The sequence below is a fragment of the Globicephala melas genome, chromosome 5 (assembly GCF_963455315.2).
Source record: "Globicephala melas chromosome 5, mGloMel1.2, whole genome shotgun sequence".
Taxonomy (NCBI): Eukaryota; Metazoa; Chordata; class Mammalia; order Artiodactyla; family Delphinidae; genus Globicephala; species Globicephala melas.
The window spans coordinates 20,563,147-20,580,824 of NC_083318.1; the positions used below are offsets into that span (position 1 = coordinate 20,563,147).

The following is a 17,678-nucleotide window of genomic DNA, read 5'->3' on the forward strand; positions in this document are numbered from 1 at the left end:
TGACAGTAAAAATTTAATCCACAGACCTTGTAAACAGCCAGATGACACACATTTTATAAAACCTTAGGTTTATTATGTGACCCTGTGGGATAGCAATATACTTTTATACAGACTTCAATAATGAGATTTTTTTTTTTAAGAATAGTTCTAACACATGTATCTCTGGAATAATTTTTCCAGTTTTATTTTATCTCTACTTATTTCCCCTGAATTTGTCATAGTTTTCTTGTTTTGCACATGACTGAAAGAAGAAATGTCATTTCAAGTAATATTGCTAACTGTGGAGCTGTATATATTACTGATAGTCAAAGTTATTTTTAATTGTGAATGGGCCTGAGGAAAAGGCTAATCTGCTCTCATGAAATTAGTATTTGGTTTGGTTGGCTAGAAATGTGATAATTTGCTAACTATTGTATAAAAATTATGTTGTAAACTTTCTGAAGCATTCTTGAGACATTTTCCTAGGTGTTACAGGTAGTGCAACACGTTTCCTTATGTATTTTCTACATCTGCAACAATAATCAGACATGGTGCATAAAATGATATATTTCATAGTGCCAGTTCGTGGACTAGCCCATTTGTTACATCAGCAGATATTGGTGTCTCAGCGCCTGGCATTTAAAAGGAGGGTGTTCTGGAGCTCAAGGATAATGTGATGAATAAGTCAGTGGAAAGTTTGGAACCCTGTAGAGATGAAAAATGGAAGGATAAGGAACCCTTTAAGAGGGTTAATTTTATTTGGTATTTGTAGAATATATCTTGGAGACAGAAGTCCTCTATCCACAACTTGCGGGTATTTCACTGCCACCTTACTTAAATGAGATTGAATGCTGAGACTTTCACAGGTCATGCCATCACACCTCCGTGGTGTTGGGCGTTGGAACCTTTTTGACAAAGTATTTATTCACCTGGCTATGTACTAACGGCTTACTGCTTGAAACGTGCTACTGACTTCAGGTCAGTATCTAGAAGTTGTGGCTTTGGTTTGGTTAACATAGGTCTAAGGCATTATGCTGTCCCAAGTTCTTTAATCATCAAGCCACTAAATCATAGCCACAAGTTGTTTTGTCCTAGATTTGGAAAAAGAGAAAGAATGGGTTAGGGTGGAATATATATTTGGAAGATTAAAGCAACCCTGTGTTCCAATTTGGATGCTCTAAAAATGAGTTTCTTTCTTTTTATAATGATATTATCTACTAATTGTAGAAAATTAAAACATCAAAGAAAGTTCTAGAGAACAAAGCAAAAACTCTGTCAAATACCACTGTCCACTTTACTGCGAAAACCCTCCTCAGTGTTTTGTAGAACATCTTCCTAGACCCTGTTCTGTGTGAGTATGAATGTGCCATAAATGGTATTCTACTGTATAACGCTTTGCATTCGGCTCTTGACACTCAAAATATGTTATGGAGACTTTTCCATATCAAAGAAAAAATATATTTAATAGTCGCTAGAATTTAGTTAGGTTTATAACTGTCAATGGGAATTTTAAAAAAATTCTTTACTTTTTAAAAAAAATTGTGCAAGGGAATTCCCTGGCAGTCCAGTGGTTAGGACTCCATGCTCTCACTGCCAAGGGCATGGTTCAGTCCCTGGTCGGGGAACTAAGATCCCACATGCCGTGCAGCGCTACCAAAAAAAAAAGAGCAAAAATTTGTCCGATATATTTCTATAAAAGGAATTGGTTAGTCAAGAGGTCTACGCACAGTTATCAGTTTGGTAAATAGAGCCACACTGCCCCTCAGAAAATTTACATTCCCAATTACCAGATGTGAGCTTGCATGTTCTTACCCTTCAGACAACACAGAATGATATCTGTTTTCTTCACTTCTGCCAGTCTGATAGACCATAGATAGTATTTTGTTTTAAATTTTTCATTCTTTAATTGCATTCATGGCTTGAAGTATTAATACTGTACGTAATCTGACATCCCCAAGTTTTAGAGCCAGTAATCCAGACTTGAAATATTCAACTGCCTGTTGACATCTCTTAATAGTCATCTGAACTTGTCCAAAATCGAACCCCTTATCTTGTACCCAAACTTGTTTCTTGCTTGCTCTTTCATATACTAGTTAATGGCTAATCCATCCTACCGTTACTCAGGTCACAATTTTGGAGGCATGCTTGCTTCCTTCTTTCTGTGTCTTATGCTTCATATCCAGGTCTGTCTGCAAAACCTGTTCACTTTCATAATAGATCCAGAAGCCTCTGACTTTCCTTCACATTAGTGGCTCCCACCCTGGTATAGGTCTTAATCATCTCTTGCTTGGTTTATTGCTATTACTTCTCTAGTTTCTCTGCTCTCCCTTGTCTCCCTATATCCTGTTCTCAACACAGCCACCTTAGCATCCTGTTAAATGCCAAGTGAATCATGCCTCTTACCTGCTTAAAACCCATTAGGGAGATTTTATATTTCTCTCAGTAAAAGACAAAATTCCTGCAGTGGCTAACCAAGCCCTACATCATTTGCTTCTCCCATTTCTCCACCTTCTCCCATTTCTGTGCCACTCTTCCACTTAGTTCCTATCACACTGGCCTCCGTGGAGTTTCCTGCCTAGATCACCCAGAGGGAAACCTGCCCCTGTTGCCCCAGTGCAATCAGATCTTCTCTCAACTGTCACCTTCTCAGCCAGAATTTCCTTGACCACCTGTTTAAAATTGCTACCCGGGCTTCCCTGGTGGCACAGTGGTTGAGAGTCCGCCTGCCAGTGCAGGGGACACGGGTTCGTGCCCTGGTCCGGGAGGATCCCACATGCCGCGGAGCGGCTGGGCCCGTGAGCCATGGCCGCTGAGCCTGCGCGTCCGAAGCCTGTGCTCCACAACGGGAGAGGCCACAGCAGTGAGAGGCCCGCGTACCGCAAAAAATAAATAAATAAAAAATAAAATTGCTACCCCGTTCTCTGAAACATTTGCTGTCCTCTTTCCCTGCTTTATTTTTCTCTGTAGCATGTATCTGATATTTTATCATTTGTTGATTGTTCCTCTCTCTCTGCTAGAGTAAGAGCTCCACAATAGCAGAGACATTTGCCTTTTTTTTCCCACAACTATATCCCCAGAATATAAAATAGGACTGGCATGTAGCGGCATGAAGTGCATATCATAGACTTGGCGCAAAATAAATAATGAAATTTTAAGAGTGCTATTTGGAGGAGAGTCCTTTTGCCCTTTCGGGGGAATTTTTATATTATTAATTTGCTATAACTCTTTATATTAGTAATTTTAAACTTTTGGTGTATGTTGCAAATATTTTCTGTGTCACCGAATATTTCTGCCTTGCAGTTTTAAATTTAATTCTCTCATCTGAGTACCTGGTTTTCTACCATGCCTAGAAAGCCTTTTCCTACTCAAAAATTATTTAAATATTTACTCATATTTTCTTGTATATTTAGTGTCTTATTCTTCACATTAAAAAAATATAGCTGAATTGAAATGGGATTTATCTCTTGTAATGGGTGGGGAAGAGACACAACTTAATTTTTCCTGAATATCTATACAGTTGCCTCACAACCATTTACTAAACAGTCCACTGTTCTTATACCAATTTGAAATGCCATATTTTCCTATACTAAATGTTCATGCCCTAATAATCTCTAAAGACTAAATAAAGGAGGTTTAGTCTTTAGAGAAATTGCGTATCATTTCACTCTGCAAACTAGATTCTGAGAAATCCCAGTGTGTATTGAGATTAGCATTTGAGATTATAGGAGCAGTTTCCTTTATTGTTTATCAAGTTTATAGTTAATTAATTTGAGAAGTTAAAAATACAGTCATTTTTTTCCCCATGAACACAGCCTATTTGTGTTCTCAATTTTACGGGGGAAGAATGTCACCAGAAGGAACAGGATATTGTCCACCTTCCTGTCTTTCCTGGTCACCATCATGAATCCAGGCTCCAATTATTGTAATGACTAGTTGATTCTAGAGAGTCCTGACTCACTGTTTCTTTCATCTGCAGACCCACTCTGAAGAGAGGCCTTTCCAATGTGAGGAATGTAAAGCTTTGTTCCGGACCCCATTTTCTTTGCAGAGACACCTGCTTATACATAACAGTAAGTCACAATCCAGGCAGTTGAGGACCAAAGGAATTATATCATATTTTGTTCTTATAACCTTTGAGAATGTAGGCATCACAGAAGCGGACCTATAAGTAGTTATGTAATCTGCTTTTAAACTTAAAAAGGACCGATAACTGCCTTTCCCCTTTTCATCCTTTATCCTTATTTTCCCACAGTAAGATTAATCATTTTATGAGACATTTTATTTTATATCATTTTTCCCACTATTAAAAGCTGTGTATAAAAACATGTTCAGTAAAGTGTCTTTGAAATTTGTTCTGAAACAGACGTTTTTGTTCCCTTTTAAATGTAATGATTAAGGAAACATGCCTGACTCTTTAAAACATGCAGATATCTGGCATGATTTTATTAGCTCACAGGCTTTTAAAATTGGAAAGGATCAGAGTAAACATCTAATTTAACCTCTTCATTGGAGGGGAATTGAGAAAATTGAGACTCAGAGAAGGGTTGCACAGCACTGGGGGTAGCATCCAAGCCTGTTAGTCCTGTGTTTTTCCTGCCTACTCCACTGCCTCTGATTTCTTACTTCTTTTGGCAAGGGAATTTTTGGTGAGGGTAGGGGGGAATTAAGTTATTCACCTACGTACCGTGAAGTCTGTCTAGCAGTTACACTGAGAGCTGATTTTAGAATACCACAGTTTTTAGCCATGCCACTTTATTCAGAGAAGAAATTGTTATTGCTAAACAGAGTTTTAAAGTGGGTTCTGTGTTCAGATGTTGAAGCAACCAGAGATTTACTACTTTACTGTATCTAAAGTTAAATAAAAATGGTATAACATAAGTAATAACTTCCTTTTAATTTGACTTGTTTAATCAGTAGAACATCCTCTAACATGTAGTTTCTAATGCTTATTAAATTTTTAGTATTTCTGAGAAAAGCAAAACAGTCTTGACATTTGATTGTACAGATCTTGGAAGAAATTTTCTCTCGTCAAGTCAAAGTATCTAAAATGCAAAATAATAAAGATACTAAAGTTTTTATATTTATTGAGTGGTAATGATTGTGATGAAATGCATCTTTTCCTATAGGAAAGACAGTGCTGAGATCTCATGTCATTCTGTATTCACCTTACAGCTCTGGAGAAGCTGTTAGCACCGTTTTCCATTTCCTTATAAAGAAGAGCTATGCATTTAAGAAATAAAATATGTCATGTAACAGCAGGAATTTCCATCCCATTTCACTGTCATTTGATAAAGAAAATGGCTAAAATAGAGAGGACAAAAGACTAGATCTTGTCTTATACAATAGGAAAGTTAAAACCCATTTAACTTCAAAACATGAGGATTGTTTTAGAAACTTACATCAGCACTGTGGCTCCAAATATGAAAAATAAGATGTCATAATTATTTTGGAAATTATTGTTATTTCCTAGTACACTGAAAACCAAAAGGCAGGTTACTAGCTAGCTTCTTGGTTTTAAGATAGGGAAGAATCCTGATAAATTTAAGGTAAAGAAATCTGATAAAACCTCGTATCAGAATTTTAAAGTTCTGATAAACTTAAAACAAAAAAATCTGGAATTAAAATATGAAAGAAGAAAGGTATGGACCTCCTTGGTATAGCTTGAATAAGATTTTCGTACAGGAACCAATACTTTGATTCACTTAATAATTTAATGGAAATACTTTGATAGGAGCAATCGTGGAGTATTTTTTTCCAGTACCTGAATAGATTTGGTATTATTAACATTTACAGTTTTATGTCACTTGTCCTTTTACTCTCACTGGTTATACATTTTATACAAATATCAATAAAATTTTAAATAAATCTAGAAAGATATATGAAGACAAACTAGGTGACAACAATAACACCCTGCAACAAAAAAGCACAAAGGCAGCATATAAACACAGCTCTCAGAATCTATACAGTTCATGCATGGTTTGGTGTGACTTGGTTTCAAGTATCGAATTTCAGCAACTCAACAACTTCCTTAGAGACTTTAAGAGAATTTAAAGAGCCATACTTCTGTTTGAAAAGACAAAGGGAGGGTAATTTGCCTTTTCCTTTTTATTTTCGTTCTTCTTGTCATTCCTTCCTTAAATTTGGTGTGACGAAATAATAGGATCTTCACATTTCTAAATTTATGTTAGTTAGATGGAGGGCAGGTAGAAGAGCTTGGTTGAAATTGAGGTAATCTCTTCTTTAGATGTAGACAGTTACCTGCATATTTTATCTCATAGTGAATATACTTTTTGAATCTGTGCTATTATAATTGTTCTGTAAAAAGGGAAAATATATGCAAATACTAGTCTGTCTTTATACACGCTACATATGTTTTATATCTTTCTGGGAGATTCACTATCTTCTAATTGTGTACATTGATCACTTAAAATGTATTTAAAATGGACTTTAGACATGGCATGGTATGAAAGTTTAAAAAGTCCCATAAACTCCCTCAACATAGCTTCTGGAGTTGCTTTCCTGCAAGCCGAGGCTATTTGATGGGAAGGTGAAAACCCTCCCAGGTACCCTCTCCGGGACGCATTCGGAAGACGCTGTGTCCCACCACGGGTCCCCTGCCCAGGAAAGAAAAGGGGCCTGAGGGCACTGCCAGGGGCCAGGTGGTGGAGGCCCCCCGCTGGACTCTAGGGTACAGCCCTAGACCCCAGCCTTAGAGCTGGGGGGCCCTTTGAGGGGCTCTAGGGTAGAAAAGGGCAGTTGCCACTCTGGGTCCCCCTGCCCCAATCCAGCTGCCTCTTTGAGAGGCAGCCCCCAAACAGTCTGAGAGCCTGGAAGTTGAAGCCCTTCCCTAGCCATTTCACAGCAGACCAAGGACTGCATTAGGGGGCCTCCAGGCCAAGTTCCTGAGATAGTGGAGTTGTAGCCCTCTCCTGTCCCGGGGTGAAGGATCTGCTCTGACGGCCGCCTTCAGGGGCTTCCCTCCAGTTTACTGCCTGGGAGCCAGTTCTGCCTCTGCCCCTGAAGGCCAGAGGGAGAATGGTGGGGTGAGGGGAGTTCAGGAGGGGCCCCAAAGGCAACTCACTCTGCAGAACAGTGACCTTTTGTCAAACTCAAACCCCTGCCTTAGAAATACATACTTTTAAAGAAAATTCATAGGACCTTTAGAAAATTAGCGAATTCAGTCCCCACATTTTCCAGTTAAAGGCACTGAGAATCTACGAAGGTTAAAGGACTCTCCCTCCCCCCCCACATGATTCACACAGGGAATGAGCAAATATGGAACTGAACAGTTGTTGGAAAAGTGACCTTTTATGGTTATGATAAATTGTTAGAGCTGTAAAGCTGGGTTTTTGGAGAAAACAGCCGTAAATCTAGTACATGTGAGGGGGAGTTAACAGCACCCTGCTGTTGTGTCTGTGTTTCTCTTATTTGGCTTTTTCATTTCTAAGGTGAGAGGACTTTCAAGTGTCATCACTGTGATGCTACCTTTAAAAGGAAGGACACCTTAAATGTTCATGTCCAGGTGGTTCATGAAAGACACAAGAAGTACAGATGTGAGCTGTGTAATAAGGCATTTGTTACACCTTCAGTGCTTAGAAGTCATAAGAAAGTAAGTAGAAGCCTTCCGTGAGTTTGAATGGATTACGTATTTTAACCATACAGGCGTGTATGTTAATTATCATGTGATAATCAATTTTGTATGAATTTATCAACATATTTACTCAAAATGACAAATACGAAACCCATGAGTGATAGCAGCTCTTTAGCAAATGTCTGTTTTCTTCATTTTATCAGAAGAGAATATATTTGTCATGTGAAAGCAAACCTAGATTCAGGTATGGATGCTACACAGTCCTAAACGATGCTGATAGGTGGGTCTTACGGTGTACTCGATGAACGGGAGCTTTTCGACTTTATACATTTTTGGATTAACATAGGTTCCTTTTTTTAAAGATACTGAGTAGAGCTTTAATAGTTTTATTTTTCAAAGCTAGTTCAGCTGTCTAACTTCTTCTAGGGTTAGAGTGGTCCTTCTTTACCTTGCATCCCTAGGACCTAGGGAAATTCCTGGTACAGAACAGGGACTTGATAAGTATTTGCTCAACTTGAATAAAATGATGTTCATACTGATGGTGATTTGGAGATTATCTTATTTGTGTTACGCTAATTACCTCCAGCAAATCAACAGGTTATTTTTACTTGTTGATTAAATACATTCTAAGTATATTTTTTAAATAGCAAAATTCATATTATAACTAATGCAGTTGAAAGTTTTAATGTTGACTTCAGAAATGACTGTGAAGTGTGGTAGTCTCTGCTGCTCGGCGTGTCCTGCCTAGTGAATGTGAAGTGGCTTCTGTGTCATTATGACTTTTATTTTGGTACCTGTCCTTAATACAGCTGTTTCAAAAGAACTGGACTGAGTAACTTTCTTTTCTTGTATCTTTAATGCTGATTAATAATGATACTGTCTTCTCTTTTCAAAGCTCTGAATAGAATAATCTTTCAACTTTCTTTGATTCGATTACTTCTTCATGAATTTAATAGACTTTTATTATGTTTTAATCAATGAGGGAAAGTATAGTGAATTTTCAAGAAAGATATAGTTGTTTGTCTGCAATAACAGATTATCATAGAATATATTTTGTGGTGCATTGTTCATTTTTGTCTCATACATTTATCCAATATTCTTCTCATAGTGATGTTTCCATGCTTTCTAACCATATTTAAGATTTTGCAGTGTTATACTTTCAATATCTTACAATACCAACCAATCAAATTTCTGTACCTAATAATAATATATATTTTTGAATTAAGCCAAAAAGAACACTTTAATTATTTTAATTAATATTGCCGTAGTATCCTTTAGTTTGAAACTTATATTACTGAAGTACTACAAGTAACTGAATATAAGTAGGTGAACAATGAAATACTTATGTAGCAGCAAAAGAAATCCTGTGGATTTTATAAACGTACTACAAAGAACTTGGTAGTTTCCTGTTTGGAATAATCCCATGTTGTAGTAATAGATGTATACCATTCCCAAACAACGTTATATTAATCAGGAAAGAATTGCCATATTTTGTCCCTTCTGTCAGGGAGTGAGAAGAACACAGGTCTGTTATATGTTAAAATGTTATACCATTTCCTTTAAATTGAACCATAATGTGGACCATGGGAGTAACAGCTCTTACTGAGGTGTAAAGGATGTATAACTGTTTTGTATAAGAACTTGTAATGAAAATGGAAAGTTAAGTGCTGCCAATTGAAGAATCAAGGAGATGTTTGTTGCAGACAGTATCATTGGCTAGTGTGGCTGTTGATTAGACTGTATTCCTCAAACTTGAATGTAATATAAATCTTTTTCAAGGGAAAAACATCTAGAGGACACTGAAGTTGACTAAGATATTTCATTTATAACTCTTTTAAAAACTATAAATATGATAGTGTATATCCAAATATAGATTATAATTCAAATATGAAAATTTATAAATTAAATATCAACCAATAAGGTTATAAACCAATTATATTAAAGTTAACAATTGATTTAATATGGAAGATGAGAATGTTTTGCTAAGTTAGTGGTTCCTCGAGGTTGTCAGGTTCTGACATAATTATCCCACCCTTTTTTCTCTATCCCAGCTAGCCTGTCTTTCCTTTCTGGGAACACATCATTTTTAAAAAACCTTTTTAAAACACCTTTTAAAAAACCTTTCCTGTTCTTTCTCCATTAGCTCATGGCAATTCAAATAATAATATTTGCCAGTAATTTGCCTAAAAACAAAGGCAAACACAGGCCCTGGAAGTTCTGTTTTGTGATGGTGGTGGTAACCCGGATGATCCACTATATGCTTTTGTTCATATTTAGGTTATCATTGAAGCTAACAATTCTAAAAAGGGTCTGAGAGAATGTGCAGGTATCTGAAGTAATGGCTTCCTTCTCCTTTTCCCTTCTCCTAAGTTTGAAAACCAATGGGACTTGAAAAGTAGCTCTGTCGCCTCATTTATTGGAATGACCTATTTTGATGTTGGTAGAAACACTGCTCGCCTGATGAGATTGTGAGACAAGTTTAAAACACCTCATGTGCCTCCTTTTTTGGGAGAGGTCACTCTTTTTTTCTTTGAACTCTCTTAACATTGTATTGAAACTGGCTTTGGTGATACTCAGTCACCTTTTCTTGTGTGGTAGTTTTATGTCCAGGTTAAAGGTACTGAAGGCAGCAGTGATCTTTCAAATTGACTGTTCAGTTAACACCTGCTGAATTGAAAGATCAAATCAGATTTATATTCCTTTTTGCTTTGCAGTAAAATCAATCCAGTCTGACAAACATAATGCAAGTAACAGATTACTTTATTGAGATTAATTCTGTCCTCAAGCACTAAATACACACAAAGAATGTGAAAAGTGCTTCTAAGGAAGTGTTTCTTGGCAGCAGTCAAGGGCAGCTGTAGCCCCATTTTGATTATGCGGTTTTGTTAACATATACTGGCTTTGTATAACTTAATCATCTTTACATGGGGGCTCCATAAAGGCTTAAAATGTAAACTGCAGAGTTATTTTCAAATTAACACTAACACATGATTCTAAGAGGTTTTTTTGAACCAGTGGGAATAACCATGATAAATTGTTTAAAATCTCATTGTGATATTAAATCATTTTAAAGGAACATAATCCTGGGAAAAAAAGGATTTACTGTTGTCAGAGGCACTTAATCATTTTAACCTCATTCTTTATATTTGTCCTCAACCTTTTTTATTCCTTTCCGTTTAGACACATACAGGAGAAAAGGAGAAAATCTGCCCATATTGTGGCCAGAAGTTTGCCAGCAGTGGTACACTGAGAGTTCATATCCGTAGCCACACAGGTATGTAGATAAAAACAACATAGGGAAATCAAATTCTTCCAAGAGAAGGAGTTTATAATTTTACAAAATGACTCCAAGATTAAGAATTAATCTTGACTGTTTCCTCTCTTGTAAAGTTTTATAGCACCTAGTTTCTTACCCTAGAAAAATTTTGAATAAGTACACTTTCCCAAACTAAGTTAAATATCTAAAGTGGCAACTGATTAATGTTTGGTTGTGAAATAACTGTGATTTACTTTATACACTATTCTAATAGATGGACTAGGGTGTAGCAGTTTTACAGAAGGCTAAGGGCCTCCTCTTAAAAATCCCTCCTGTAACTCGCATCAAATGTGGCCTTTTAAAATGTAAAACGTCCTTGGAATGTGGCTTGAATGCTATAAGATTTTATTGGATGCAAGGGTGATGTGACCATAATATCTGTTATGCCATGAATTGCTTCCTAAAGGGTTTTCTTCATTTCTTACAACTTCCTGTGTAATTTCTCCCATGAGGGAGGGCTGTGCCCTAGTGAATGAACAGCTAAGTATTCTTCAAAGAACTTTGTTTGGGTTTTATCTGTCATGTAGAGAAGTTCTTGAAAAGACTTGAAAGAATACTCTTAATTTTGATAGCCAGATTATTGTGTGTGAATCTTAAGTGGTTCTCAGTAGCTGGACTGTGTTTGGTAAACTGTGTAACTGGATTAAATTGCTGAAGCTTTTTATTCAAGAGCCGTAGTATTTGACTTTCTTTATCATTGTGTCCCTAGCTCCTAGCTCAGTGTTTAGCACAATAACTGTGTTGTGAATGAAGAAATGTTAGTTTAAGCAGATCAAAGAATAATACTGTGATTATTATACAAAGGTGGGAAAAAAAAGGACAGCCATGCAGCATAATTTCTTATTTTGGAAATTTTCTGGCTAAAGCTGAAAAGCGTAGGTCAACTTAGTAGTTGTCATCTTAGAATAGCCTCTTAAATACTTTCAAATGAAACATATAACCAAGAACAGATCAAACATTATACATGATGGCTGTGGAATAATGGGTGCCCTAAAGAAGGAAAGGAGATCTTCTTGACTAGAAGTATCTACAGAAAGTGAGGCTTTCAGGACACAGTCCAATATGTGTAGCAGAAACAGAACACAACAAAAAGAAAAGTAGAGAGAAGCAAAAAGAAAAGGACAGCAGAGAATCATGCTGAGGACAGGTGGACTTAAAATAGTGCCCGAGACTGTTAGCACCATGTCCTGATTGTACAGAAGAGGCAAGTAAATGATGAAGAGAGAGGAGAGAGAGCTCTGAAGTCTCAGGCCAGCCCCGAAACCTAACAGTGTAGTCTTTGACGTCAGTGGGCACCACTCTCTTCTGTGTTTTGGGGGCCATGCGGAATTGTGGCAGACGTGGTTAAAGGCGAGAGTGAAATCAGCAGCCTTCCATACTGGATCCATAGTTCTTAGAAGACGTCTTTGTGCCACCCTGAAAATGTAACTTATAATTTGCTCCGCAGATTTTATGTCTGTATGTGTGTGTTTGTGTGTATAATTTGTATGTGGAAGGAGGGCAACTAGGAGATGGGGAAAGTGTATTATTTCTGTGTATCATAGTAATAAGTTTAGAGTAATGCCCTGAGACATTATCATGTAATTGAATTATGGTTGATAATAGTGTGTTTTTAAAAGGCAGTGATTATTGTTCAGAATGCATTAAAACATGTATTTCAGCATAGAAAAGATGAATCCAATCATAGAACACTTGATTATTCAAAATAATTCCATCCTTGAGAATTCCATGTGCCTACATTTTATTTTAGTTGTAGAGGATGGGCAGTGGAGAAGAATAAACTTAAACTAGTAATGTCTTCTAAAATTTTAATTATTATCTGCTACAAAGTTGCAATAATAAGATTTTTTTGAGCTCCAAGAATTCTCTGTGATAAAAATATTAATAAATATTTGTAGTTTTTTTGGTTGTCATGTTATGTTCTATAGTATCTGTAATCTAAAGAATATTTTTAAAAATTCAAATCTTTTTTATATGATTTGGTTATTTAAATGTTGTACAGGTTCTGGTTTATTGGTTTCTGATCAAAAAAACTGGCCACCTAAATTCAGACAACAGTGCTAAGGCACAGTCAGCCAGCATATACATTTAAATAAGTAAAGTAAAAATATAAAGGTGGCCTATGTGTTTATGTATGTCCACACAAATAGTTGTATAATTATTTATTTACAATTATTATTTACTTATAACTGGATTTTTCTGTTTAAAATCAGACTCATTTCATTTTCACATTTTACAATTCTTCTTTGAGTTATTTTGATGTGAAGCCTATGTTTTTGGTGACAGTTGCCTGGCAGCATGGCTGGGGCTGTATTTGAAGTGGTCGGTGTCAAGCAACAGAGGTGGCTGCGGAGACCTGGCGGGTTGGCAGTATCTGGGCTTCCATAACAGTCCTGGTGTGGATTTCTTTTCCTGCATGGACTAATGCTGCTTTTGCCTCTCTCTTTTTTTTTTTTTCTTTTTTTTTTCGGTACGCGGGCCTCTCACTGTTGTGGCCTCTCCCATTGCGGAGCACAGGCTCCGGACGTGCAGGCTCAGCGGCCATGGCTCACGGGCCCAGCCGCTCCGCGGCATGTGGGATCCTCCCGGACCGGGGCACGAACCCGTGTCCCCTGCATCGGCAGGCGGACTCTCAACCACTGCGCCACCAGGGAAGCCCTGCTTCTCTTTTATTCGCTTTGTCCTGTCCTCCAAATCACGTGCATCCATTTTCCCTTCCAAGCTGGAACCTGGCTCAGTGACCAAATGGGTTTATGTAGTTATTTTGCTTCTATGATGATAAAGCTCGCATTTTGAGATCTATACATTCACTTTTTCTCTCTTTATTATTTTTTCTTATGAAATCACGTGATTTTTTTTTTGTGCTTTATATTTTAATGTTCAGTCTGGTTCCATTTTCTTTTTTTTTTTTAACATCTTTATTGGGGTATAATTGCTGTACAATGGTGTGTTAGTTTCTGCTTTATAACAAAGTGAATCAGTTATACATATACATATGTTCCCATATCTCTTCCCTCTGGCATCTCCCTTCCTCCCACCCTCCCTATCCCACCCCTCCAGGCGGTCACAAAGTACCGAGCCGATATCCCTGTGCCATGCGGCTGCTTCCCACTAGCTATCTACCTTACATTTGTTAGTGTATATATGTCCATGACTCTCTCTCGCTTTGTCACAGCTCACCCTTCCCCCTCCCCATATCCTCAAGTCCGTTCTCCACTAGGTCTGTGTCTTTATTCCTGTCTTACCCCTAGGTTCTTCATGACATTTTTTTTCTTAAATTCCATATATATGTGTTAGCATACGGTATTTGTCTTTCTCTTTCTGACTTACTTCACTCTGTATGACAAACTCTAGGTCTATCCACCTCATTACAAATAGCTCAATTTCGTTTCTTTTTATGGCTGAGTAATATTCCATTGTATATATGTGCCACATCTTCTTTATCCATTCATCCGATGATGGGCACTTAGGTTGTTTCCATCTCTGGGCTATTGTGAATAGAGCTGCAATGAACATTTTGGTACGTGACTCTTTTTGAATTTTGGTTTTCTCAGGGTATATGCCCAGTAGTGGGATTGCTGGGTCATATGGTAGTTCTATTTGTAGTTTTTTAAGGAACCTCCATACTGTTCTCCATAGTGGCTGAACCAATTCACATTCCCACCAGCAGTGCAAGAGTGTTCCCTTTTCTCCACACCCTCTCCAGCATTTATTGTTTCTAGATTTTTTGATGATGGCCATTCTGACTGGTGTGAGATGATATCTCATTGTAGTTTTGATTTGCATTTCTCTAATGATTAATGATGTTGAGCATTCTTTCATGTGTTTGTTGGCAGTCTGTATATCTTCTTTGGAGAAATGTCTATTTAGGTCTTCTGCCCATTTTTGGATTGGGTTGTTTGTTTTTTTGTTATTGAGCTGCATGAGCTGCTTGTAAATATTGGAGATTAATCCTTTGTCAGTTGCTTCATTTGCAAATATTTTCTCCCATTCTGAGGGTTGTCTTTTGGTCTTGTTTATGGTTTCCTTTGCTGTGCAAAAGCTTTGAAGTTTCATTAGGTCCCATTTGTTTATTTTTGTTTTTATTTCCATTTCTCTAGGAGGTGGGTCAGAAAGGATCTTGCTGTGATTTATGTCATAGAGTGTTCTGCCTATGTTTTCCTCTAAGAGTTTGATAGTTTCTCGCCTTACATTTAGGTCTTTAATCCATTTTGAGCTTATTTTTATGTATGGTGTTAGGGAGTGATCTAATCTCATACTTTTACATGTACCTGTCCAGTTTTCCTAGCACCACTTATTGAAGAGGCTGTCCTTTCTCCACTGTACATTCCTGCCTCCTTTATCAAAGATAAGGTGTCCATATGTGCGTGGGTTTATCTCTGGGCTTTCTATCCTGTTCCATTGATCTATCTTTCTGTTTTTGTGCCAGTACCATACTGTCTTGATTACTGTAGCTTTGTAGTATAGTCTGAAGTCAGGGAGCCTGATTCCTCCAGTTCCATTTTTCTTTCTCAAGATTGCTTTGGCTGTTCGGTGTCTTTTGTGTTTCCATACAAAATGTGAAAAATTTTGTTCTAGTTCTGTGAAAAAGGCCAGTGGTAGTTTGATAGGGATTGCATTGAATCTATAGATTGCTTTGGGTAGTAGAGTCATTTTCACAATGTTGATTCTTCCAATCCAAGAACATGGTATATCTCTCCATCTATTTGTATCATCTTTAATTTCTTTCATCAGTGTCTTATAATTTTCTGCATACAGGTCTTTTGTCTCCTTAGGTAGGTTTATTCCTAGATATTTTATTCTTTTTGTTGCAGTGGTAAATGGGAGTGTTTTCTTGATTTCACTTTCAGATTTTTCATCATTAGTATATAGGAATGCCAGAGATTTCTGTGCATTAATTTTGTATCCTGCTCCTTTACCAAATTCATTGATTAGCTCCAGTAGTTTTCTGGTAGCATCTTTAGGATTCTCTATGTATAGTATCATGTCATCTGCAGACAGTGACAGCTTTACTTCTTCTTTTCCGATTTCGATTCCTTTTATTTCCTTTTGTTTTCTGATTGCTGTGGCTAAAACTTCCAAAACTATGTTGAATAAGAGTGGTGAGAGTGGGCAACCTTGTCTTGTTCCTGATCTTAGTGGAAATGCTTTCAGTTTTTCACCATTGAGGGTGATGTTGGCTGTGGGCTTGTCATATATGGCGTTTATTATGTTGAGGAAAGTTCCCTCTATGCCTACTTTCTGCAGGGTTTTTATCATAAATGGGTGTTGAATTTTGTCAAAAGCTTTCTCTGCATCTATTGAGATGATCATATGGTTTTTCTCCTTCAATTTGTTAATATGGTTTATCACATTGATAGATTTGCGTATATTGAAGAATCCTTGCATTCCTGGAATAAACCCCACTTGATCATGGTGTATGATCCTTTTAATGTGCTGTTGGATTCTGTTTGCTAGTATTTTGTTGAGGATTTTTGCATCTATGTTCATCAGTGATATTGGCCTGTAGTTTTCTTTCTTTGTGACATCCTTGTCTGGTTTTGGTATCAAGGTGATGGTGGCCTCCTAGAAGGAATTTGGGAATGTTCCTCCCTCTGCTATATTTTGGAAGAGTTTGAGAAGGATAGGTGTCAGCTCTTCTGTAACTGTTCGATAGAATTCGCCTGTGAAGCCATCTGGTCCTTTGTTTTTGTTTGTTGGAAGATTTTTAATCACAGTTTCAATTTCAGTGCTTGTGATTGGTCTGTTCATATTTTCTGTTTCTTCCTGATTCAGTCTTGGCAGGTTGTGCATTTCTAAGAATTTGTCCATTTCTTCCAGATTGTCCATTTTATTGGCAGAGTTGCTTGTAGTAATCTCTCATGATCTTTTGTATTTCTGCAATGTCAGTTGTTACTTCTCCTTTTTCATTTCTAATTCTATTGATTTGAGTCTTCTCCTTTTTTTTCTTGATGAGTCTGGCTAGTGGTTTATCTATTTTGTTTATCTTCTCAAAGAACTAGCTTTTAGTTTTATTGATCTTTGCTATAGTTCCTTCATTTCTGTTTCAGTTATTTCTGATCTGATTTTTATGATTTCTTTCCTTCTGCTAGCTTTGTGGTTTTCTTGTTCTTCTTTCTCTAATTGCTTGAGGTGCAAGGTTAGGTTGTTTATTCGAGATGTTTCCTGCTTCTTAAGGTGGGCTTGTATTGCTATAAACTTCCCCCTTAGACCTGCTTTTGCTGCATCCCATAGGTTTTGGGTCGTAGTGTCTCCATTGTCATTTGTTTCTAGGTATTTTTTAATTTCCTCTTTGATTTCTTCAGTGATCACTTCATTATTAAGTAGTTTATTGTTTAGCCTCCATGTGTTTGTATTTTTTACAGATCTTTTCCTGTAATTGATATCTAGTCTCATGGCGTTGTGGTCGGAAAAGATACTTGATACAATTTCAATTTTCTTAAATTTACCGAGGCTTGATTTGTGACCCAAAATATGATCTATCCTGGAGAATGTTCCATGAGCACTTGAGAAAAATGTGTATTCTGTTGTTTTTGGATGGAGTGTCCTATAAATATCAATTAAGTCCATCTTGTTTAATGTATCATTTAAAGCTTGTGTTTCCTTATTTATTTTCATTTTGGATAATCTGTCCATGGGTGAAAGTGGGGTGTTAAAGTCCCCTACTATGAATGTGTTACTATTTCCCCTTTTATGGCTGTTGGTTTTTGCCTTATGTATTGAGGTGCTCCTATGTTGGGTGCATAAATATTTACAATTGTTATATCTTCTTCTTGGATCAATCCCTTGATC

At 37.0% G+C, this 17,678-nt stretch overlaps 1 protein-coding gene across 3 annotated transcripts in view; it reads left to right on the forward strand.

Annotated features, from left to right (window-relative positions):
• PRDM5 (PR/SET domain 5) overlaps window positions 1-17,678 on the forward strand; it is a 209,513-nt gene that overhangs the window by 116,550 nt on the left and 75,285 nt on the right. For all 3 annotated transcript variants that reach the window (XR_009563928.1, XM_030863957.2, XM_030863958.2), the window contains 3 exons: window positions 3,956-4,049; window positions 7,428-7,588; window positions 10,751-10,844. Coding sequence is in view for 2 of the 3 variants with exons in the window: in XM_030863957.2 (XP_030719817.1) it covers window positions 3,956-4,049; window positions 7,428-7,588; window positions 10,751-10,844 (349 nt within the window). In the remaining variant the exon portion in view is untranslated. The remainder of the gene's footprint in view (window positions 1-3,955; window positions 4,050-7,427; window positions 7,589-10,750; window positions 10,845-17,678) is intronic.